This window comes from Anas acuta, chromosome 7 (assembly GCF_963932015.1).
Source record: "Anas acuta chromosome 7, bAnaAcu1.1, whole genome shotgun sequence".
Classification (NCBI taxonomy): Eukaryota; Metazoa; Chordata; class Aves; order Anseriformes; family Anatidae; genus Anas; species Anas acuta.
The window spans coordinates 2,293,959-2,320,692 of record NC_088985.1 but is presented as its reverse complement, the minus strand read 5'-3'; the positions used below and the strand labels follow the sequence as shown (position 1 = coordinate 2,320,692).

The following is a 26,734-nucleotide window of genomic DNA, read 5'->3' as shown; positions in this document are numbered from 1 at the left end:
GTAGTCACACGTTCTTGAACAGATATGATTCCCAAATTAATCATTCCCAAATTAATCATTCCTTTGTCCTGTTAGCATCATTCTTTATCAATGCTGATACCACTGGGCTACAGCAGCTTCAACTTGTCCTTTCTGTGACATTTTTAATTTAATCCTTAGTTTTTAAAGCAGTTCCTTGTTACGGTTGAATTGAGGGGTATGAGATTTGTCAAAAATGTCTGCCTTCTTGGGGAGGCTACACAATTTGAAGTGGCTTCCTTCCGCTTGTTTTTGTCTGATCCTGATGTTTTGGATACTTCCTAGGAGCAGTAATTGACATAGGCATCTAGTTAGGACAACTCCAGATACATGGTGGTGTTACATGGTGGGAACCAAAAAGGTTAAGGACACCAGAAGAGATGCAGCTCTCTCTGCCTGTGCCCAGGTTTGGGAAGGAGCGAGGAATCCCTGGGCTCTGGTGACCCACACTCAGATGCGTGTAGGAGGCATTAGCAATGAACTGAAGGGATCACGTTTCCCCTGTAAACCAAAAGGTTGAGTGTCCAGTAGCTCAAATGATCACGTAGCATGCAGGAGATAACAGTGAATTCAAGGTCAGAGGTTTGAGACCATTGCAGCATTCCTCCTTTGGCTCTTCCTGCAGGGGCTGGAGCAGCAATCCTGTTGTTATTACGGGGGGCTGACCTCAAAGAGGCTGCCTGCCACTAGTCCTGTTCTCATTTCAGGAATTCTCACAAGGATGAGCCTAAATCTCATGCCTGGTACCTCAAAGTCTTCTACACAGACAACCTCATCGCATGATTATCTGTTCTTTGCTGCTCACAAAGCTGAGCTATGACACTAGAAGTAGCACAGTGGTAGGTCAGGTTTACCAGTCTTGCCAGCTGAAAGTCTTCTACACATAGCAGTGGAGACCCTCCAAGATCCCCAGGAATATCGTACCCCATGGCAGATACCACCAAGATACCCTTCCCCAACTTCTTGAGCCCGAAAATCTCATCACAAGTCAAAAGACCCCTCTGGTCCTGTTAAGTTCAGTTGTTGCCCTGGCAATTTTGAGAAGGGTCAACTTACATTCCAGAGCCAACCCTGTTTTTTAAATGAATGGACTACATCCTTAGTAAACCTTTATGAAGTGGTCAAAGTCATTTGAACCTGGAGAACCACTGGAGAAGTCCAAAGCCTTTCAGTGGAGGTGGAAGAGACCACCTTCTGGAGAGCACTGGGTTCTGCCATGAGTCTCAGTATTCTTCCACCAAGGGGATGTGGAAGGACCAGAGACACAAGGCTGCTACATCGTTGCTTACCTTGATGAATGTCTACAAAACATAAATCTCCGAAACTACATCTGGAGCAGAAATAAAGGGAATCTTGTGCTATTTTATTTATTCTCTTCTGTTGGAACAAGTGAGAGACACTTAGATATTTCAGAGGGCGGAGCACCACAATAATGAGGACAGAAAAAAGTAATGCCCGGGAGAAAGGGATAATGAAGTTCTCTCATTGAAAAAAGAGAAAAGAAAAAAGAAAAAAAAAAGTTTGGAACTGCAAAATAATTTATTGCCCAACAGATAGCCTATATAAATTCAGGAGTAACACTGAGTGTAAAGAGACGACTGAAAAGAAAGATGAACTTCCTGGCATGGATAAAAAACTACTTATAGATCACAGAATCACAGAATTTCTAGGTTGGAAGAGACCTCAAGATCATCGAGTCCAACCTCTGACCTAACGCTAACAGTCCCCACTAAACCATATCCCTAAGCTCTACATCTAAACGTCTTTTAAAGACTTCCAGGGATGGTGACTCCACCACCTCCCTGGGCAGCCTGATGCTGTGTTGTGAAGTGAAATGCTTACCACTTCCCTTTTGAACACTACATAGAAAGATAATTTTGAAATCACTTTACTTCAAAAACAAAGCAAGCATGAAACTTAGGTAAAAACATTTCAAGGAGCTCCGAAAAAAAAGATGTTGAGATACCCCTGGAAGCCGTAACATGGGATGATGGAGATAATGCAATGATGTCAACTTCTGATGTAGCTCCTTTCTTTTAGTAGATCTTAAATTGTTTTAGTAGATCTTAGGTTGTTCTTCTGATCCTTAAACCAAGGGACACAGAAAAGCAACTTGTCCAGGGTTGTTCATGGTGCTGTTCAGCAGTACTGAAAACTTCAAGGTTTTTAGCTACTCTATTGCTTCTGAACCAACAGAACCAAACAGTGGCAGCAAGGCAAGGCAAGCAAGTTCATCTAATACAACCTACCCTAAATCAGCAATACCAACCCAAACCGGCTTCAAAGAAGGTAGCAGTGAGAAGAAAAGGTATCTATCAAGAGAAGGGTTATGTCAATGTGATTGCCACATCAGTCCACACAGAAATTCAGGTTCTGGAAAGAGCCTATAAGATCAGATGATCTCAAACAGGCCTGCTCGACCTCAGAAATAAGCATTTGTAAAAAAACAATAGTATAGTGATGATAACACTAAGTATCCCAAAGGGTGTCCTGGCTTCAGCTGATTCTGTGAGGAATATCTCATTATCTGTTGATAGTTCTAGATAATCAGGAACACAGCTGTGAACATCCACCTCAATGCATACGAACATTAAACCAAACAAATGACGTGTTTCAGAAAATGCTTATAAGTCTTATTTAAGCTTATATATATAAGACTTATTTAATTCTTATATATATAAGACTATATATAAGTCTTATAAGTCAGCATTAGCCCTACCAAACCCACTGTTTCAAAGACCTTTTCTGTGGATATCTGTATATGTGTGTATAGTCTGTATATGTGCAAAGTTTGGCAAAGCCACTGTGTTTTAAATCCAGACCAGTCAAAAGATGCAATTTTATTTATTTATTTATTTAAAATCATAGCCTTATGCAATCTGTATTCAAAGTATTACATTCATATGCTTCCAAGTCAGTTTGAAACACAAGCATCTCCTAAAGAATTTATATTCACACTGTGCTGCTGCAAGGAATGTCCTTAGGAGGTTTTCCTAATTATTTCCTACTAATTACTTCAGCTAATTATCTCAGTTAATCTATTACCTTGATTCACTGGCAGATACTGAAGCAGTGGATGCTAAAGGATGTTAAAGGATATTGTTTGTTTGTTTGTTTTTGTTTTGATTTAGTTTTGTTTTAGAATTATTATTTTTTTTTTAAACAGTGGAAGACTAAACTGAAATAGCCATAAAAGAAGGTAATAGAAATTGTTAGCTCCCCATCAGAAAATGTAAACCTAACTTTTAAGCACTGGACACTAATTTTCAAACCATAAAAGCATAAAACCACCCAAACAAAATATTTCAGGAAGGAGAACCTTCTCTCTACTCTACTTCCATGAAGAAACTCAATTACCATCAACTTTCTTGCATTTAACTTGCCCCAATTTTCCTTTCCAAGTTTATTTGGTTCTCTGCTTGTTTGTGCTTGGTGTATAATGCTGGCAATTCCTCACAGAAAAGGAGCTATGGTTTTGAAGACCTCTCTTCATCTCTTTATTCTCTGTTGTTGCACCAGCTCAGGTTCCCATAGAAACTGAGAGTAAAGAGTGAAAGCATAAAATACAAAGGAACAGGTCTAAGCTGGCACTGTTATGTTTTATTAGACATATAAATATGAAAAACAGGCACTGGGTACGAGTGCTGTTGCAACAGAAAAGCCAGATAATGCTCAGCATATCATATAAATAGAGGGAATATAAATTTTAAAGACTGGAGTCACTGAGTGCTGACTATTAACAGGCTGATAACTGCTTTCTGAAATCGAATCGTCTTCTAGAGCAGACCATCGTGGCCCTGAAGCACATTCACAGCATTCACTTCGAGAACAAGCAAAATACCTTCTCCTCAATGGCAGGCTTGGTCCTGAGTTCTTTGGGTGCTCCAAATCATAACTGAGTTTCCTACATTTAAACTGGAGCTTTGAGTTGTGGGAACAGGGCAGCAAGCACTAATTTTATGGATGTTTATGACCTTGTAAGGTGGATTTTATCATTTTAAATTAATACCAGTGTATTGATTCAAGTTCCCTGAAAAATTGCTTCTGATTGTGCATTGTGTTTTAATTATCTGATATATATTTGCTCCTTTTTTATACGAAATTCCAAGAGTCCTGCAAAAATTCATCCAGGATTTAAAAGCCAAAGCACTGATTCGGGCTTCTGCACAAGAGAAGATGCTAAAACCACTCCTGCTGGCCTTGCAGGGGCTGCAGACAGAGCACAGTGCAGGGATATGTTTCTGGGACATGGATGCTTCATAGGTTGCACAGGAAAAGGTTTTGCAGAACTGGCTCAGAAACGATGTGCAGCCAAAGGAAACTCCAATTCATGCTGTTCATTGGGTGATACTGATGGAACACGTAGCACAAAGCATAGACAAAAACCTCACTAACACCCAGCAGCGAACTCCTATGTTGCAAATGCTCCTGTAAGCTGAGCTGCAGCCGAGTCCTGCTCCTCCAGTCCCGATAGATACATGTGAGAGGCAGCTTAGGCAGGACACAGCTGCAGCCATCAGCACGAGTCCAGCCAGTAAAGCCTCCTGCATGCTGCCATCCCAGCTGCATTTACACTTATCGAAAATATTAATGTCTTTGGCAATGATGCCTGGAGAACCAGTCCCAGCCCCTGGTCCCAAACCCATTGTAAAAATGGCTTTCTGAACACAGAACAGTCCAGATGCTTTCTTCATGGTTTTGAAGAAATGAATGTATTTTGAATGCATTCCTAGATTTTTATTTGAATAGAACTAGCTTCAAAAATCTAGATAAAGGGGCTTACTAAAGATGCAGGACTTCAGGAAAATTAGCAATTTGATTGTCCCTGTAAAATGCCAGTATGATACCAGGATTTTTCATGTCATAAACAAGATATTTGAAAGCGAGAGACAATATTATAAATCAGTTCAAGCTTTGAATAAATTTTAAAACTCAGTGATAAATCTGTGACTGAGTGTAAGTATTTTTCTAAATATGATTTCCAGCAAAATCATAAAAATTGCACCTGTATACAAGTATCCCATTAGCATTTCTCTCCTTCAACCAAAATAAATAACCTTGGATAAAAGTTTACTTCAATGGCATAAATGCCCAGGTAACCAAGTTTCTTTCTGACTGACAGCCAAAGGAGGTCAGCATTCAGATTCCTCCAATGCTAAGCTTAGATTACAGGTGAACTTAAGATATTTTTTTTAATTATAGCCTTCACTTACAGACTGGAAGGGCCTTTCATCTCAAAATGCCTCCACGGTAGCTGGAAGTTCCCTTCGACGAATGTCTCTGCCTTGTTCCTGAGCACCCTCCTCTTGCTGTCTCCTAAAGGGCGATGCTCAGCCTGTGCTGAGCACCAGCTCTAGAAGTAATGATGCCTTCTTCTAGAAAAGTTCATTTTCTAAGCACTTCATATACTAAGAACTTGTGGGAAACTAAGAAAACTTAGCTCAGGTGGCTATATTTTTTTTTTCAACCCAAAATGTGACATCCAGCAATCCTGAAGTTGAAAGGGGAGCTCCTGTTGGCTTCTTGAATGATATGGCCTCTGGCATACCTAGAGCTCGGCTTTCTTACATGTATGTTAGTTTCCTCAGTTAAATGGTGCAGGAGATGCTGCTGCTCAAACAAACATTAGCGATTTTTTTCTCCCACCCATGTTCAAAGCAATACTGCAAAATGCTTGAAGCCATTCAATGAGACTCGCTACAAAGGGCCCCTTCACTCAAGGAACACCCTTGTACATGCCCTCATCTGAAACCATCACCAACCTTCAACATTAGGAAAGTGAAGGTACAGGACTGCTTGCTTCCAGCCTTTACACCTTCTATCCTGAAAAGTCTGAATATTTTTTTTCCCCATTTCCAGGAGCAATATACAGTAGCTGTTCTGGACAACAAGGCAATGATAAAAACCTACCAGCTTTAAAGGAAAACAGAACAAAACACATAGAGAAACAAGAGAAGATGCTCATACTTTCGCTTCTGAATTTAAAAAGTTCACCTAAAGTAAGTTAAGTAAGTTTTTGGTAACTAGAATTTTATTTTAGTTGATTCTTAGAAAAGCATTTGATGATATTTAACTTTAGAGGGGACTAGAGAGCACAGTCCAGGACCATGGAAGGCTGTTTCTGGCACTCAGTCTTGGAGGATTCTACCCTCGCAAAGGCTGCAACAATAAAAGACAAAAGTAATGCCTGTTTTTTTTTTTTTTTTTTTTTTTTTTAATGTCAGTCTCAATATTTAGCAAGGGTATTTTTGAAACAGCAGTAATTTCACGCAGGACTTTCTTTCCTGAGATTTGAACTTCGGAGCTCTGGAGTTTTGAAACAATCAAATACCTTTTGCAAGAAGGAGGTAATGCCTTTACTAAGCACATGCTCAATGCTTAACAAACGTTTTTATGTCCACACCTGACCCAAATACAAAATATAACAATTCAGTTTTTGCATACATATTAAAATGGCTTATTTGTAAGCAGTCAGGTTGATAATAGGATCATAAAACATCTCTGAAATTTTGAAAAGATAAGCTCAAGACCTTCATTTCCCTAAGTGTATGCAATCAGAAAGCAAGCTAAGAAGCTGGAGAAATTTAAAGAGATGGCTCATTTTTCAAAGCATTCAAGTAGTTAGCTTTTCTGCAAAACCAGCATCTGTTGGGACTGACTGGCAATTTTCCTACATGTTAAAAGAGTAACAGCCAGTTACTGGCTTATTGCCAGCACATTTCTTACTACCAGCTCCTAAAAGAATTTCGAGTTATAAGAATATATTTTGCCATCAAAGATGAATGATATCCTTTTGGCACAGAAAGTCTCTAAGTGAAATAAGGAGCAACTATCCATTAAAATCTCAAAGTGTGAGAAATATACCTTTATTAGAAAGCATCTTCTTAAAGCATGAAGGATTAGGCAATGCACCAAGTGCAGCAAATCTCATGATTTAATTTGAGACTACGATTGGTACAAGGAGCTGGAAGTGCACCTGCAGTTCTGATGGCTGTGGGTGTAGGTAAAGCACAGCCATTTGTAGGAGATAATCAACAACCAAGCAAATCTCCCTTGCTTGGGAGCAGAGCTGTGATTGCAATTCCACAAATGCTTTTTGAGCACAATTTGTCGAGATTGTATCAGACTAATCCCTTTGTTTTGCTATCAACAAATTATGTTGTTTGATGTGTTCAGTAGAGCAACCTGAAATCACACCTGAAAATGAAGTAACAAAGCCTATCGAATATTAAAAACAGAGTGTAAAAATGCTTGCGTGTGATAGTACATTGAGCAGGTAGAGCTAGGAACGCTTAATTCCCATTACTAAAATGAATTTTAAATACAGCTGTGTTCTTGTAAGTTATATCAGAAATTTAATCACAACAGTCCTATTATAAACTTCCAGGTAATTTTACATTCATGTCCAAAATAATGTGGAAGATCAGACTTTTATCGTCTCTCCCAGGGTTTACAGGGACTCAGCTTTCTCACATATTCAAAAACTTCATTTTATCTATATTTTTTATGTTTTACCTTGCTATACATATGACAAAGCTGTGGGATCATTTAAATCTTAAGAACAGCTTTTTTCTCTTTTTTCTTTTATTTTCTTGAGGAGCTGATTTATTATAGACTTAGAGCTCAGCACTTCCCAAATCACTTAATGGAGTCAGGCACTGAGAAAAGATAGCAAATGCAACACAGGGCAAATCAATATGTTGAGTGTGGCATAGTCAGGATAAGTAAGTGCACTGCCCAGCTGTATGGCTTGGGATGGCTTAAGTGCTGGAAGCAAGCAAATGGAAAGGAAACTAGAAAAATCCATCAGCATTGCTGGAAGCATCTTTTTTCTTTGTTAGTTTGTAAGTAAGCCTCCCTTACTTGGTGTTACAGATTAAGTTACTGTAGTAGCAGGTTGTCACCTTCCCCTTGCACCAAAAGGAGGGAGTGTGGAGTCGTGTGGGTCCCGCATCTGTCTGCCGGCAGTGATGAAGACAGGGACTCATCTCGGCAGCATAAATTGCTCTTCCTCTACAAAACCTCTTGGCCCGCCTTTGGTTGAAGTGCTTAGCATTTGGCAAAATTAAGGGACATCAAAATAAGAGCGTCTTGCAGTTGAGCTTTGGCAGCCTGCAACACAGGCACCACATTGCCAGTATTGCCACGGTCCAATATTGCTCATAATCATGAGATAAGGATGAGAGATGAGTAAAAATACTGAGTTTAATGTGGCCTACATTTACACTGTAAGCTATCTCTGGAAATTAATTTGAACTTTCAGGAAAACCGATTATGTATACTTTGCAGGGAAAAGGAGAGTAAAAAGAAGAAAAAAGGTTTGTTTTGATGTCTCAGCTGCTGGTGGAGTGGAGGCATCAGCAGTAACTTTGGAGTTAAGCCTGTATTGCTTTTTTCACTATAGGAGGATTAAATTTCTTCCATTTCATAGTTCAGTGATTGAATTTCATCTCTGAATTTGACACAATTACTGTTCAGGGGTCAATTGAATTTGCTATGCAGTTTTTGGGTAACACACTTACTAACTTTCTCAGGGAAAACAATTCACTTTCACTCATCTTTGAAATATAGACCTCCACCCTCTGCTCTTTCCCCTCTCCCTGCTTTTAAAATAACCGCATAAAGCAAATTTTCAAACCTTTATAGCCATTCCCTGCATATCTCTGCCTGAAAAGTTTCTCAGGTACGCAGCAAGAACTTCATCTGGCAACACCTTGATCTGCTCTGCCAAGGAAAGTCAGCAGAGGGGAGATGGTGCTCCTCCACCTCTCCCCTGGTGCTGCCCTCCCTGGAGCCCAAACCTCTTCCTCCTAGAGTTCCCCTGGGTGCCAGCACCAGCCACATCCTTGCCTTTCAGCTCTCACTGGCACTACATTTCTCTCTTTTCTCTCCTTTACCAACATTTGCCCCTAAAAGTGAGGTCAGACCAACTCCTGGTGGACCTCATAAGAGTTGGTCAGGCACAGCCAAGGACAACTGCTCTAACAGGTGCTGGAAAAGCCACAAATAATCCCACAACTATTCCTAACAGTTCTGAAAATCAGTAGGTCTCTATGGAATAAGCGTAAATGAGTTTCATTTACAATATATTTGACTCTGTTGAAGCACCCTTGTTATTTACATCCCTCTGATGAAAGTGGAGCAGAAATAGCCCGTCTGCCAGTGCTGTAATACTCACAGAGCTGTGTAGGTAATGTTGGGGACAGCTCATCCTGGGCAAACATACTGGGCACCAGATGGACAGAAACTGGGCACAAAGGCTTTCATGTTACCGTTGCCCCTCCGTTCCTCTCAGATGCCAAAGCTTGCCAAAGCTTCTGCTTAAAGCTACCAAGACTGCGCTATACAAATGGCAGTGTTAGGGTTAGGAAAGTATTCTGAGCAGTTCCAGAATAAAGTATTCAGACAAATGCCAGAAGAAAGGCTAATATTTCTAATACGCAGACCTCCTTTTCCATCAAGTGTTACCAGGTACAACTCAAGTTGCTGAGCACATAGATGCATTCACAGCACTATTTTTGTTTCCTCTGGAATGAGACTCATAATCTTCAGAAAGCTTTCTGCTGCATTTTTATTTAATCATCTCTCAGCTAGTATTGGGCTCTAATTTATAAAACAAATGCAGCAAAATATTATCATAGCAGCCTATTTCAAAAGCACTTTTTTTTTTTTTTGCTATCTGCCATCTGACACAGCCCATTATCACATTGAAAGGTCAAGTTAGCAAGAGAAAAGCGTATAGATTATTACCTAAATAAAAATGACCTGTTTTTAAAAGCTAATCTAATATATCCCTTGTGAGTGACACAGTGCACTACCCAGTGCATTTTCTCAAGAGGAAAGCAGCCATAAAGTCTACCCAGCACAGATCTCTGCATGAGTAATGCAAGACTGCAAGTAAATGTCAATTCACCATCAAAAAAAATAAAGCAACAATTTAGCATTCTCCACTATTTTTTACTTAGGACTATCACCTTGGATGTTATCTTGATGTGCTCTTACCTTTTAAAATCATTTCTGAGAGCTTATTTTCTAAGTAAACACCTATTTGTTACAGCAATTGGGAATATCTGATAGCTAGACTTGGATACAAACTAACATTGGCTTCAGTATGAAACAAATTATTTAAGGACAAACTCTGTTATACACAAAATTCTCCGTTAGAAAGAAAAAAAGTCTCAGAGTCCAAACAATGCTATTTAAAGTCAGTTACATTCTTGGTGTTGTTTTTTATTTTTTTCTTTTCCTTTTCTCAAAATAGCAAGAGTTATTTTAATTGTTTACACAGCCTAAAAGAAATGACTGTGAGTTCTGCTTTATACAGAATTAGTGATCTTTTTCTCCCATTTTGCATGCCCTAAAAGCTTCCCCCAACACCACTCTGATAGCCAAGGCAAAATCTAGTTCCCATATGGTCACTAATTCAGAAAACAATTGACACAGAGGGAGACAGAGCCAATTATTATAGCCCTCATGCTGTCCAACTTTTGTAATGCTGTAAGCCAGAAAATATTTTCTCTTGCAGAAGAATAACTAATCTAATCATACAATAGCTCACTGACACCGGGGGTCAGTGAATTATTTCAGGAGAAGTTTTCAAAAGCTGTGGCCCAACAGAAAGTTGGGTCTTAATTAAATCATTCTCTTTAATTGGTGTCTCCCGATTTGGAACTTCGAACTGAAATTTCACTTTTGGCAGGGGTTAAAAAACCTTCTTGGCTTATCCTTCTAAAAAAAGAGAAGATAAAGAAATAAAAAAAAAATCCTGTCCTAACACACAGTGTTGTTTATAGCTCACAAAACCCACAGGCTGGCTCTGCTGTCAGTAATACCCTGCACCAAGGGGCTTGCAGACCACCATCTGCACGCACAGCTTTCCCATCTTACCAGGACAGGGAGCTGCAAGCAGGGTTCTGCCATGGCACTATTTTTGGAGCTGGGTACCATTAGGGCCAACTCCAGCCTCACTATGGGCATGCAGAGGTTGGCCACAACTTGTATCCTGGAACCCATAGACCCCCAAAGGGTCAATGCAGGCAACTACAGGAGCACCAGCATGTATGACCAGATCTCTGCCACCACCTTCAGACAAGCACTGTGATGGCAAAAGCAATGAAGAACAGTCTTTATGCCCAAGGTGCATAAAAATGTATTTTGCCCCAGATGAGGAGCACGCAATTGTTAGTGCAACTGAAGCTTACTGTTCCCTCTAACATCAAGAATATGAGAAGTGGGATCCTTTAAGGTGAGTCCAAAGGAACCAGACTGGAAGTACTCCAAAGGAAAATGCCACTGAAATGCATACAGTTTATACAGCAGGCCCTTGCCACCAACATTTTTTTCTCTACAAATCCACTCCTATTAATCTGTATTATTTACTAATACAGACCTAGCACAATAAGCACCCAACTCCCAGAGACAATTTCAACTCTAAGAACAGCTCCCAAAGAAAACCTCATAAAGCAAAAGAAAGGGCTGCATAGGAAGGAGACACATAGAGAGCCAGCAGTGGCCCTCCAAGAAATACCATTGAGGAGGAACAGAGGATACTTGAAAATACTTTCTTCTTTTAACATGTTGGCAAGAGAGAAATGAGAGAGACCAGGAGGTACGAGTCCAGTACAGTACTTGGACACAGCATGGGGAAAACCCTGAACAGTAGAGGGCACCTGGACTCCAGCTACTAGGTGCTGCGAGACACCAGGAGCAGGCTGCCCTCCAGCCAGGAACACAAGTACCTGCCGAGCCAAGAAGTTTTCCTAAACCGGCATTGAAGAAAATACTAGTGCTAAAATGTATTGCCGTACATATTGCCATTTCGGCAGCTGCAAGTGCAAGGAAATGAGACAGGCATCACCCTGCTTTGTTTGCTCAAACTGTAAAACTATCTATATCCTCCTCATCAAAATAAAGACAATTTTACCTTTCAGGCCAGGATGAAACGGGAATAATATCTAGAAAGTATGAATACAAAATTGGAAAAATATTGACAACAACCCTCTGCATCGAAACTAAGTCAATAAAGTGTTAGGATGCCTTGTTATGAATATATGTAGTGAATGACGAGGGGTAAAATGACAGAATGGATGACCCCAGCCAGTAGAATAAAAGGTTTGGATGGAGCTCTTTATTAAAAAACAGAACAAGTTAAAATGAAGGGTGTTTGGGGTCAGAGCTGCTAAGAAAGGAAAAAGAATTGTATACCTACACAAAGGTCCCTGCCTCCTCAAGTCCCATGAAAATGAGACAATTTTGGCTGTGAGTATCAAGATGTATACCCCCAGGGCTGCAACACAACTACAATGAAAGAAAGCAAAAAGTGCAATCAAAATAGCCCATGTCTGCAGAGAGCCTGGAGCAATATCATGAAGGCACCAGTGTCTGGACTTCAATAGGGTATTAATTTCAAGCCCCGCTGCCACAGGAGATCAACATCAGCAGATAATTCTGGATGTGACAGGAGAAAAGGAGCGCGGGGACCCTGGTCATCAGAGAGGATATGCTCTGCTTGGCAGGGTGAAGCCAGGATGCTGCCAGCTTTCCCCGTGTGGTGGTGAGGGACACCTTGTTGCTGCCATCTCTGTGCCATGGGCTAGGGCGCTGCCTTCCTACAGCCTTCTCACAGAAAGGTGGGAGCAAGCTAGTGGGGACCTCATCTAATGACCTTGTTAGTGACTGAAGGAGCGTGCAGTGATAAACCTCAAGAGTTTTTTGGATAGGGAAGACCAGCAGAAGGGATGGGATTTCTGTGCCTGGAGCGAGTAGTGTTTGTTGAACCCTCACCTCACTTGGCACCAATAACCGCAGTAGAAACCACCTGCTTCCCCTTGGATTTATGAGAGTTGCAATAGTGGCTCTATCTGGAAGGAATCTACACTTAGATGGATCTTCTTATTTAGGTGTCTTCGTCATGCCCCAAACACCAACACCACAGGCAGAGTGTGCTGGACCCAGGCCTGACGCTGGGACACGAGTGCTGCTCTTTTGAAAGTCCTGCTTTCTCAGAACATGAACCAAGTTAAAAGTTTGCTTCTTTCCTTCACCTTCACACTGGCAGGAATGTAACTAATATTCATTAGCTGATGAATTTATTAACGTACCTGGATACACCTGAGGAGTAGAATATTAATTATGTAGTTTCACTGATGATTTCTGACCTAATCGAGAGACTGAGCACAAAGAATGCACTTAAGGAGTAATGCCACTTCCAAGCTTGCAATAAACAGGAAAATGTCTCTCCAAAATAAAAAAGCAGGAAGATATTACTTGTAAACAAGTAAATCAAATCTGGTGTTGGAGTAAGCTTATGTTATAAAGATGATCTCTGTAATTGTGAGGATAAAAAATGGCTTCTTCCATTTAGATGAAGACCGGAATTTTTATACTCACCAGAATTTAAGAAAACCCACAAAATGGTATCAAAAATAACTCAGCTTGAGTACATTAGCAACTGAATTCCACTGCCTTCAGCAGCTCAGGTGCAGACTGGCTTTCCCAGACAGGAAGGTCAAAATCCTTGAAGAAAACAACTGTCTCCAAGGTCTGCTTGGCAGGAACTGCTGGGCACCTTCCCACTGGAGCACTGGGACAGCCTCATATGGGGCATCCCGGCTGCCTGTGCCGGCCAAGAGCCAGGCATTCAGGACACAATCCAAAGGTGTCCACACAGAACAAGGAGACGCCCACAGCTGTCATTGACACTATGCGGATGCCTAAAAGCAGGGGTTGAGAACAGAGAAAAGCCTTAAATCCCCACTATGACCCCTCGTTTGTTGATGCAGGGAGCCCCTCTGCTCAGCTGAAGTATTTTTTAATGGTGCTATGCATTTTCTCTTCCTTCAAGAACCAAGCAGATACTTTAAATTGTGCCCATGGGCAAGAAGTGGTACCTCCATTGTCCACAGCAGTTTGATTGCTCGAACATTTTCCCAGGTCCTAGGAGCAACTTAGCCATATCTCAGGTCTTAGCTGGGAAAACACCAGGTTGCCACGAGATAAACTCAACAAAATCTTGTTCAGTCCTTTCAGAGCTGGAGGATTTTTGGATGCATGGAAAGATTTTCTGCCCTGCAACTTCTGCCTAACCATCTCTCAGATGCATCCTGCACTTGCACCAAAAAAAAAAAAAAAAAAAAGGTAGTGCCACCAATTTTGTACTGTTTCTGCAATGAACACCTGCCTACGGCCCAAGTCCTGCTTTAGGAACATGAACCCTCTATTGCATGTGGCCTAAAATTGTGCTTCTGCTGAGCCTCTAAATTAATAGGAATTTAATAATCACCTTGATATGGATAGGTGTTTAAGAAAATATATATTTGCTGCCATTCTGTAGCATATTTTGTAGCCATTTTTCATATTTGTTAATCAACAGGAATAAATAAAATATTACTGTTCGCATTTCAGCCCTGAATGTGTTTATTACTCCAAGGAAAAGCAGGCTTTGACACATTGCAATGCAGTCTTAGAATGATGTCCTCTGCATTTACTCTGCATGGCCATGCCTGATGAATGTCTGACCTCTGTGTGGTTCATCTTGGTCCACCTGACACATGGTGAGATCAAGGCACACAGAAAATTCCTCTTCATCCAATGGCCTTTTGTCACCTGCCATGCAAACTCTGAAAATGAGATGCTAGCTATAAAGATGCAAAAGTAGGACTTTCTTTTATGTGATTTGAGTACCCAAATGCACTTTATGTCCCGAGCTCTTCCATTTTGCAAACTTCTCTTCGGAAAAGATAAGTCCTTGAAGGACAATTAGCTGAAGCTAATTAACACAGCTTGAAAAGTAATCCAGGTTAAAATTTCTGCCAAGTAGACTCTTCTCCCAGAGGACTTTTATCTTGCAAGATATAGAAACAATGACTCTTGAGTGATAAAACTTTCTGCAGCAGCTTACAATACATCTTGCTTCACTCTCGAAGTAACTTTGTCATTTTTTTCCTATGCTTGTTCGTCTTTTTGCAGGAATGCTCTTGCTTTCAAAGAGCCAAGCAAATGTGAATATGGCATTCAACTAACAAATGCCATATATTTTGAAAGCACATTCCTTTTAAAATGTTTCTCAAGACAGACAGCACTGATCCCTTCTGCTTTTTCAAAGACAAAATGTCAATATGTGAAGGTCAATAATGTCATTGTCATCTACAGTCTCAAGTCACAGGATTCAAGCACTGGCTTCTAAGATGGCAGGAAAAGCTGCTTTCAAAAGTTGCTATCATCACTTCTTCCTTTTGGGAAACAATTCTTCTATCACCAGCACTCCTTTGCTTTGCCCTTCCATTTGGATGAAATAGCATTGGAAAAGAACAGGCATCAAGAAGATAGAAGTTCAAAAATGCTAAGGTCAACACAGGCCCACTGGTTACCAAAAATTAAGACTTTATTCAAAATAGGTCCAAAATCAGTCCTCCTGAAAACATGTTGTAAAGTGCACAACAGATCCTGAAAGCCTTCCCCAAAAAGTCACTAAACCATACTGAAAAACTCTACAATACAATCTGCATACCCAAATATTGCCTGTGATAATAAATTGCTGTGTGATATTCTCTATTAATAATACAGCTTAAAATTGTAAATGTGAGAAGACAAATGATGAAATGGGAAATGACAAGTTCTATCTGAAAATTTTGTTTGGTGCTAATGGATTCTGGTATAACCTTAGTATAAGCTCCTGTGATAAAAACGTCATCTTAATACTAAAAAATTAAAAACAAATCCACAGTTTCATTACCGATGTTTTCTTCCTTTTTGTTCAGATGGAAATCAAAATATTCCATATAGTAGCACTAACAATAAAATCTAAAAATATAAAATCACATGCCTGGGATACTTGGGACCAACTCTGAAGCTGCTGAGGTTACTTTTTCACCGCTTTGTAAAATGCTTTGTATAAGCTGTTGCTGGCATTAAAATGTCATGTTTTTAGCTGGTACTAATAGATAATTTACATAATAATGGACACTATATTTATCTGTAATACCCAGTAGATATTTATTGACTATTATAACATACTGTCCCATTTGACTTTGTATTCTGTGTTCTAATTACCTAGTTTTTGGGAAGGTAAAAAAGGCTGATAACTTCCTGTCTTAATTAAGGGAAGAATTTTAGGGAACTTGAGCATTGGAAAAAAAAAATAGTACATGGTTAATTAGGGGCAGGGAAATATTCCTCAAAACAAAAATGCAACTCTAGGGTGCCTTCTAGTACCTTAAAACAAATTAAAACATGATTAAAAATGTATTTCAAGTATCATTCAAAGATGGTAATAAAAAAAAAAAATTAAATCTTAATTTGCACGTACTTTGCAATATTAGTAAATTTCTTGGGATGCATACTTATTTTTTGAAACAAACATTTTTAACTGAATAACTATTTAGGTTGTCTCATTTTCTCTCCACTGAAGTGCCAAATACCCTTATTACACACTATTTCAAGCCTCTCTGGTTTGAAGAGAAGTTTCTATGTGTAACTTAAGAGCAAGCTTAAATTTATAGTTCTGAAGACCACTGATTAACAGGCACACTTTCATAGTGTTTGACTTGGAGTAAACACCCAACCCCTTTGTTAATGTGGTTAAAAAAAAGAAAAAAAAGAATAATAATAATAAAAAAAAAAGTAAGTGATTTTTATACAGCAACTTCATTTTTTTTTTAGACTACCTTTGCTTTGGAATCATATTGGTTTATATTCACTATCATTTTTATCAAAAAATGTTCTTCTTAATAAGCTTTACTGTTGGTATAGAATTAAGTATCGACACACCAAAGTCTTTCTACTAAAAAAAATTGTATATCAAGAGTGAATTATCAGTTGGGATTTTTTGAAATACTTTAAAATCACAATACACCAAAGCTCATTTCTGAAACAAATGAATATAGCTAGAACTTCAGACAAATATATTGCTTCACATCAAAACAGCTGTAATATTCATTCAAAAATGACAAACTTGATTTCCCACCCTTTGTCTCTGAACAGGATTTGACTTTGGGAAAACATTTCAGAAAGATCAGAACTCAATAAAGAAACAAATCATGTTAAACAGTGCTTTTCAAGACCTGTAATTTCTTACCTCAAATTATTGCACGATGATGATAATAATAATTATCAATAATTATCAATAATTATCACCATCAATAAATTAATCATAATATCAATAATTATTATCATATTTATCAATGACACATTAATATATTTATAATACCAGTAATTATAATTAATAATAATGATATTTATTAATATCATTTTTTTTATTTAATTTCTTAAGGTCTGAGACTTCTTTGGACTCCAATACCGTGATTAAGACAGACATTGGGACTGCCTGGCTCTGGACACCAACCTGAGGAGAGCCATCTCCTTCTGGACCTCCCATACTCATGGAGAACACCAGGAAAATCCAGAGTAAGCACCTAATTCTTTTTAATCTGTTTTACACTATTATGTTGAGAAAATGCTGGGTGTATTTTTTGTTTTATTTAAGTAACCATGCTTCACTATCAATAAAACCATTGCAGCAAGAAAAATGAGGTTAAGATTTTATGCTGAACACAAGGAGCTGGCACTTACTTTGCTTTTGCTTCTGCATCTTCATAGGCTTTGTTGGAAACATCATCTAGGCCGCCAATCAGATGTTTGAAGGAGCTGTAATAACAAAGGTGCATTTTTAAGAGAAAAAGGGTCCAATTGTGAGGGAGCCAAGCAAGCCGACGTGGCTGTTCAGCAGCAACCTGGGGATGTCCTTTAATGCTCCTGGATAATATCCAGGAAGATCCAAAATTTATTTATCCAGCTTTTAGAGACTGAACCCAACCTCTAACAAGTTTCACAGTAAATCTGGCACTGTCAATTTGACTGGTAAGTCCCATGATTGTGAGGTGCCACCACCACGTCCCTTTCTTCTAACCAGAACCCCCTAAAATTTTTCAAAGTGAAGGATAATCTTTATTTCTGTATCTCAGCTTTCTCACTGCAAAAGAAACAGCAACCAAGAACACAGTAAGGAGAAATAAAAAGAAGGGATAAAAAACTGACAAGGAAAAGAAACTGAGGGCAGAAAGACAAGCAAATTATCATGAGCCAAATTGTTTAATGACATTTAAGAGGATATTTGGCCTGAATTGGGTTAAACGCTGAGTAAGATGGTGAAATGTTAGGAGTGCCTGATACAATCGGAGCTGAGCTGTCTTCTGTACAAGCCCAGAGTAGCTTGAGAAGTCCCCTAACATCATTCTCTGTCTCAAGGGAGATGTAAAGGGCATAAACAGATTGGAAAAAGAAAATCTTTTTATATCATGAGTGACTCAAACAAATGGACCCAATAACCATATAATCAACTAATAAGCATCACTCCAGCGAGAAAAACAATAAAATTGTGACTATTATGCCTGCATTAGTGATACTAAACAGTATCAGAAACCAAAGAAGTAATAAAAAAAATATTTAAATAATATTTGTAATAATTAATTTCAGTTATTAACAACTTAAAATATTACAGGTGAAAAGTATATTTCCTACACATTTCTATTATTCCCAGGAAGTCTGTCACACATAGGGCTGTTTTTTGTTCTTTTAAGAAAGAAAAAGCCTCTTTCAAAATGAGGATAGAGCTAGATTAATTTGAAAGGATGAACTGCTGTGAATGACAGTCTCTTGACTGATCTCAGCCCTAAGGTCACAGCTTCAAAAATAAGAGCACTGCAGTTCCTCCCTCTTCTATATGGTCATGACCCTTTTGAGGCACTGAACAGAGATGAAGAACAGAATGGCTATTAAATCAAAAAGTTGAAAAAAATTAATTGAAAAGTTGAAAAACATAGAAAAACAACAACATTTAGGGCCATATTTACAAATAACAATAGAATACTTTATGTGGGTCCTCTTTCAATAAAGACTTTGAGGATGAATGAGAATTAATGCTGTTCAGCAGATGAGGAGCCTACAGAGAAACTTAATAATTCAGTTGGCTTGCATTTTTTCCCGTAAAGCACTTGGTTTATGATCACATGACATTATACGGGATAAAGAGCCATGCATGGGCAGATTAAAAACCTATTAGCCAAAAAGCTTTAAACCTCAGTTGTTAGTGAAAACACAGCAATGAAGAGAGATGAAATACTTTCATCCAACTGAGGCATTTGGCTTTAGAAGGTATAGGCAGAAAACTTAATATCCTGTGACATCACATTCCCTTTGGCCTTAAGAATGATTAAACAGTTTGGACTGCGCTTTGCTGAATAATCTTAAACATGGTGCAAGTTCTTAAGTGGGTACTTAGGTGTCCTGCTGCCTCAGGAGACATCTGATCTTAAGCGAGGTACCGCAGTGCGTGTGCACTAGCAGAGGATACGACTTTCAGGAGAATGAAATGAGGCTTAATTATTACCTGCTCTTTGCTTACAAGATGTTGGAAAAAGACATATTCTACCCATTATTGTTACCCATTATTGTAATAAATATGAGGTAAGAGGTAAAAGTTGGGAAATCTATTTATATTGTCCATACCTAGAGTTACTTGCTATAATGGGTCTGTCCACCATGGTCTTTTGCATAATTACAGCCATCACCACTCTGGAAATATCCTCTGCCCACACAATTCCCTCATTTTTCCACTTTGTTTAATTTGTAATATTTTAAATTATACATTCTAGGAAATCATTTATGCAGCATGGGGAAGCAACAGGAACTCATTAATAAAGAAAAGAAGGTAAAGCCCCCTTTGCTCTTCCATGGAAATTGTGTTAGGAATTTTTTAACAAGGCAGGGGCTCAGCAGGCTGTAAGCTTCATTATTAAGATGTGTTAATAACCAGAGGATCTTTTCAATGCAAAATTTTTCCCTCAGCAGTGAAAACATTAAAAATTTAGCTCCACGGTTTGACACATCAAGGTTTGTCTTCCCAGCAATGAGTATGTGCTACAGGATGAAACCAAACCCTTGAAAGATGGCAGTGAAAGCAGAGATGTACATATTAGTGCACCACAAACAGATATTTACACAATTGAGCAAGACAGTGTAATACTGTAATCCTCCTGGCATGCTACAAGACATGAGGTAAGGCTTAAAATGCAATTTTAAGTAGCAAAGCTAGGGTTGCTTTAATGTGGTTAGGAAAACGTAGTAGGGTTAAACATTCCTTTTTCTATTTTGGCAATGTGAATAAATCTTTGTATAGTGAAACATTACATAGACAAACAAGAAAAAGTCACAGAGAGGAGAAACAAAAGTTTGTCTTAAGTTGCTTAATTTTTTTTGATTATCTTAAGCCAGATTTAGGACTGGGCAGGATTTTTAAGTTCACTGGAGTCACTCTTCTATTGTCTATCTCAGAGCTGTTTGTCTATCACCTTGGTCATAACTTCCCCCAGAATTTCATCAGAGAACTGCTCAGTTTTTCTCTGCATAGCCCTCTCTTTTCATTTTTTTCATTCTCTCCTCATAACCAATTTTCTCCATGGATAAATCTCACCCCAACTGGGAAAAATAGTAAAGCAGAAGAAATGAAAATCTCAAATGAAAGGAGATTCAGCTCAGCTTGTACGGGGTCAGTTGTGCTAGGATAAACTTTTTATGTTATTTTTCTCTGATTTCCATTGCCAAGAGGGTTGTTACAGCAACCTTTCAAGACAACTTATAGCTAGCTATCCCATCACAAACCAAAAAAAGGCTTTCAAATAAGGACAAAAACATAAAAGACAAGATGAAAATTGGAAAATCCCCCAAATATTTAAAATGCTGTCTTAAAAACAAACAAACAAACAAAAAAAAAACACAACACAGCAACTACCCAGAAATAGGTATGTGCAACTGAAGAAGACAAACAGAAAAACAACATTTAGCACTCAATATCTGCAAATAGCAGGCAATTTTGAAGCACTACTGGCCTCCATCAGGAGCAGCTGTGCCTTGAGTTTTAGTGGCTCAGCTCGTCTCTAATATTTGCATCAGGCAATTTGTACTTGCAGCACCTACAACATTTACACCTGGTAAATCTCAGCGCTACGGGAAAATATTGTTATCAACATAAACAAATTATGTGGAGGAAAAAATCACATATAAATAAAAGATGAATCTGAATCATCAACTGCAGTGTAAATATTCTTACAGCTCAGAAGAACACAAACTCTTTTAAATGCTTATCTAGGTTCAATAGGTATATATGAAAAAAGAAGTTTAAAAAACTGCACAAACTTCTCTCAGGGTGATCAAAATTTTACTAACATGTTTTGAAAATTTTCTTCCTATTTTATCTCCATACAAAGTAGCTGCAAGTAAAGTGTGTCTGTATGCGATTATTCAAATTAATTTCCAAAACAGACACTGAAGGTTCTCCCACTTGTGCCTACACAGTTTTTAGCAGAAGATGTCTTAGGCAAAATTTCTGAGTGGATCAGTCCATCAAATTCAATTCATTGGAATTATTAACTTTTCCCCAATCAGTCCATCCTACTTCTACACCAGATCTAATAACCTTTCCAGGGAGTGTGAAAATTCACTAAGTCAAACGATGACAGGCCTAGGGCCAAGCTTGAAATACCTTGGGGTCAGCCACATTGTACATCTTCCACTGTTACTTTCTTCCTAGAGGATGAATTACTACAGTACCACAATGGGAAATACTTAACTAGCAACTGTTTGTTTTATTTTACACAGGTTTTTAGCAAGTCATAAATACAGAAAGTCTATGATTATTTTAAAAAGAAGTGTTCTTGGAAATAAAATCCAGTAAAATATATCTGACAATGAAAAACCATTATAAAATATTAATACATTTACCTAGATCATATCTCCGTCAGAAGAAAGCTACTTCTGCAAAAAGCTTCCTAGTTCCCCAAGCAGAGAGAGGTTCTACAGATGGTCAGATGATTTGCTGCACAGTTTGACAACTACCATGAATTACATGTTAATTTGGAAGTTTTCAAGCTAATTTCCCCATCCCCCTAGTTGGGTCTACGTTTCACTGAGGGCAGGAAAAGCACCTCTGTCACTCCATATAGGCTGTCTGAATCACCCAGGCTTACTGCTTAGCCTCAGCATGGAGAACTATGCAGCCTGCCCACCATGGAGGTCCCTTAGCAAGGCTGTCATCCCCTTCTGGTCAGCCTTGTCACCTTCCAATCTGTTTCCCCTGTCGGGTTAATGGAACCATGGAACCTCTTCCTCCATGACAGCGTGCATGGACGTGTTGAAACTTGGAAATTTTTCCTACCAATTACGAAGCTCATTTCTTTGAAATACACCTGAACATGTAGCACTTCCCCTCCTCCCCCCCCCCCCCCCCCCCCCGCTTTTTTTTTTTATTGTACGGCAAGAGGACAACTCAACATTATAGCAAATTAGCAAATCATGGATTTGCTTTCGTATTCCTCTTTCTTGGAAACAAACTAGGGTGGACAAAATTAGTAGAGCTCTCAGAGCAGCCAGTACAGAGCTTGTACTAATGCCATCACCTCACCTGGGAATCCCATCTTCGAAGCTCACTTCATTTGCTATGGATTTTCTAAATATCGGTAGAATATGGATCTCATACCAACTAGCCAATTCTCTTCAGACATTCCCCAAAACAAACTCCCAGATTATAAACTGATTCCCTATAAATCATTTCCTAAATGTGTCACCTTCCTATGATGAAAATTTCTAAGAACTGAAGCCCGCTAGATGGAAGAACACCAAGGTGTCCTTGTCCAGTTCATTTACCCAAAGAGCCCCTTTCATTTCTCACCGTTCCATTTTTAGCAGAGAACCACAGTAATGGACCAACTTTTTTAACTTTCTCTTTAAGCTTAATAGATGACCTTCCAGTATTAATAGTCATTATTTTTCCCTTTTCTCTGAAAATTTACAGTCATTTCTATTGATACAAGTCCACAAAATGTTTTCACATTTATGCTATTCAGACCTGACCACATCCATTTCCAAACACATCCAGGACTCCCTTCACTACTAGTACTTTAACATCTTCTTCAAAGTGATTTTGACCCAAACCAGATAGCCATTCTGGTCACCTCTTCCCTACAAGGTTCCAGTCTATTGAATCCCCAAGAAATGAGTCCCCTTTATTAATTTTTCTCCAGTTGTGCTTCATGCTGTTTTTCCCCTATCACGTTTCTGTCATCTCTGTGCAAATTTGGGACCTGACACACAACACATACCTTTCTGTTTTTGAGATAAGACCACAATTCCCTCTGCTCAGAAGGCAACAGTTTTCCTTCTCTTGCTCCTTGCACAATTCCTTGTTTTGCAACAGATTCCAAGCAGAATTTCCCATGATGGCTGCAAAGCCTCCCTTCTTTGTACAGTCACAGCCCGTATTTCTTCACAGATTGCAGGTCTTGGCTTCTTTTCTGCCTTTTTTCCCCTCTTGTAGGTCATGCTTTCCCTCTCTTCATGATCACAGAATCAGCTAGCTTTGAAGAGACCTCCAACATCACCTAGACCAACTTCTGACCTAACACTAACAATTCCTCCTCTAAGCCATGTCACTAAGCTCTACATCTAAACATCTTTTCAAGACCTCCAGGGATGGTGACACAACCCCTGAGAATCGGCAAGAGTTGTTTATTGCCAGGACATCTTGCAGGCAAGCCTGTGGGATGTCCGTGGTGTTTGGTGGCTCCAAGCTAATGCTTGCGATGGAGCCTGAGCAACGAGCAGGGGGCTTCACCGCACTGCATGGCTGTCCTCGCACACAAGGCCTGCTGCTCGCCTGGCTCTTCTCATCTCCTTCCTGCCGCCCCAGCTGGCAGTCAGAGGGCCCAGATGCTCAGCGAGTGCTGGGCCAGCTGCAGGGGGCCTGTTTTATAGGGCCCGCAGCAAAGTGGTGGCCACGGTGGCCTCAGCAAGCCTCTGCCATGGAGTGGCCCACGCGTGGCCAAAGGCAGCTGTGTTGGGAGAAGCCTGAAAGATGTCCTCCCGTGGACAAGGAGGAGAGTTGGGGGGCTGAGGGCCCCTTTTATGGGTCTGGCTCCCCAATGCTATTTGGCTTGCCAGAGAGAAAGGCTGCCCCTCGGCCACAGGGACTGCCCTGCACCTCCCATCCCTCCCATTTTTCCTCCACCATCAACTCTACCATGGCATACTGTCCTTACAGAGCCTCCAGCACACACATTGATCTCCAATAACTTCTATTCCCTGAATATATATACTCCATCTATACTTCCCTTTTTGCTAACTTATTTACTAATAACTAATGTTATTACATTTTCTTCCTTCTTATCGCCTTAAAAGCATGTGCCAAAACTTCCTATTTGCTGCCCTAAGTTTACTGACGCTCATCATTTGTTGGCTTCTTATGTGTAGGCCAAAATTATATCAACAGATTGAGCTAAAATACTCACTTAACAAAATTACCTCCCACATTCACATTTCCTTTATGCCACACGTGCTATTTTCAGAAAATACAATGTAGAATCTATGTAAAATAGTTCACGGGTATCTAGTTTAAAATAACAAATTTCAAGTTCAGCTTTGACCCTGTATCTTTATTGTTGGCTTCAGATCATTGCTAAAGGACAAGTTCCTAAAGATTCAGCTCGCAGGTTGTTCGTGAGCAATTTATATTCACTCACACGGGAGTGAAATGCAGCATAATTTGACATAAAGCTTTAGCGAAGTCAGCTGAAACTTCTGCCAGAGCTTGGTTGGAACTGGATGATCAGCTTCATCTCACCTCCTGTGTGGTGGAGACTGCTGATGAAGCCAGAGAGCACCAAGGACCAAATCCTGGTCAAAGTCATTATTCTGGTAAAGGAAGGAACTGAAAAATGTAATTGCAAAACAGACAGAAAGTCTGTGTTGTCTGTCAAAATAAAATTTCCTTCACAGAAGCAAATCTGCAGGAATGAATATAGTTTCAGGGCAAGGACGGGTAGGAATGGCTTAAAATCTGTGCGACACATCAAACATTTGCTACACTGCAGGGTCTTCTTATTTGTTAGATCATGACTGCTCATTTCTACATCAGAAAAGGATGCTAAAAATTCATTGATTAAAAACATTTCTACACAAATATGCAAGAAATAGCTATACTACTTTTTGGGTGGTTTGGGGGTGTATTTGTGACCACGATGTCCTTATTTTTTCACAAGGAAATTAAAAAGAAAGGCAGCACTAACATGGTGACAGTTTGGTAACTGAAGACCTGTCATATGGTACCATTTGGCTTTCCTCACGGTCTTTTCAACCCCCAGAGCTACACTCCTGTAGCGTTTTAATACATATTTTTTCTAATTTCAGAAATGATTTTAGGCAACCATTTCATCTTTTTTGAGCTTAAGCAATATCCAATCTCACAGCCAACTCTCCCAGAACTTGCTGGTGGCGTGGCTCATTCCTATGAAGTTTCCTGCCTTATTACCCTCAAAATCCTCCAGCAACTAGAATTGCCCTACAATTACTCATAATACTGCCAAACGCAGAGATCAGACTTCCATCTCTTGGGAATAACTTGGTGTGATAGCAAGGTGTAACTCTCCAAATTTAATTGTTCACTGGATGGGAGCAAGACAGCCTTATTACAGTGCAGCTCACCCGATCCATTTGGCCATTAAGGACACGATATTATTGCATAACTTGTTCTTGGGAATTGCAAAATCAATTTTGCTGAAACGTTTCATATTTGGATTGATACATTGAGCATGAAAATTGCTGCTTCAGTAGTTATATCTGATTAAGCAAGAGTTTGTCTTGTAAGAGAAAATATTAAAAAACCTTAGTGACAAGCATCACTCCTCATTCTGCTCAGAACAACTTTCGACTGTCAGCACAGCTGGCTTCTGTTTCCATTGCTGCCTAGCATATAGCTCAGTGCTAACCTTTATGCTGATGTCCTGGTTTCAGTTAGAACAGAGTTAATTTTCTTCCTAGTAGCTGGTAGAATGCTGTGTTTTGGCTTAGGATGAGAAGAGTGCTGATAACACCCCGATGCTTTAATTGTTGCAGAGCAGTGCTTACACCAAGCCAAGGACATCTCAGCCTTTTGCTCTGTCCTGCCAACAGGCAGGCTGGGGGTGCAGCAAGAGCTGGGAGGGGACAGACCCAGGACAGGTGACCCAAACTAGCCAAAGGGGTATTCCATACCATCTGACGTCATGCTAAACAATATATAGGGGTGGCTAGCCGGGGGGAGGGGGCCGGACTGCTCGGGGTTAGGCTGGGCATCGGTCAGCGGGTGGTGAGCAATTGCATTGTGCATCACTTGTTTGTACACATTATTAGTAGTAGTACTATTATCATCATTGTATTATTATTATTATTGTTATTTTTATTTCCTGTCTTATTAAACTGTCTTTATCTCAACTCACGGGCTTCACTTTCCATTTCTCTCCCCCGTCCCAGAGAGGGAGGGGGGAGGGTGACCGAACGGCTGCGTGGTGTTTAGCTGCCGGCCGGGTTAAACCACAACAGTTGACCACCGTGGCAAACCAAGTGTTTTCATAACTCAGTGTATCCAGATATACAGATATGCTATTCTCCTCATTAACTGAACAGTGTCTACACGATTTTCCAAATTTACAGAAGTCTTCTTATTAAATTTTCTCCATTTGAAAATTAGCTTCTACAGTTATCCACATACCCATAAAACTATAAGAGAGAAGCTATGACAAGAAAGTCAGATCTGGTCAGAAAAGAGGACAGTCATCCTTGAACTATAAATAGTGCTATAAATAGCATTACTTTTCTTGCTCTATATATAGGATTCTTATAAATAGCGTTACTC

At 39.5% G+C, this 26,734-nt stretch overlaps 1 protein-coding gene across 7 annotated transcripts in view; it reads right to left on the bottom strand.

The window, feature by feature from the left end:
• Positions 1 to 26,734, bottom strand: part of PRKG1 (protein kinase cGMP-dependent 1) — a 449,368-nt gene that overhangs the window by 59,926 nt on the left and 362,708 nt on the right. For all 7 annotated transcript variants that reach the window (XM_068689510.1, XM_068689508.1, XM_068689507.1 and 4 more), the window contains one exon: positions 17,587 to 17,661. In XM_068689510.1, coding sequence (XP_068545611.1) covers positions 17,587 to 17,661 — 75 coding nt within the window. The remainder of the gene's footprint in view (positions 1 to 17,586; positions 17,662 to 26,734) is intronic.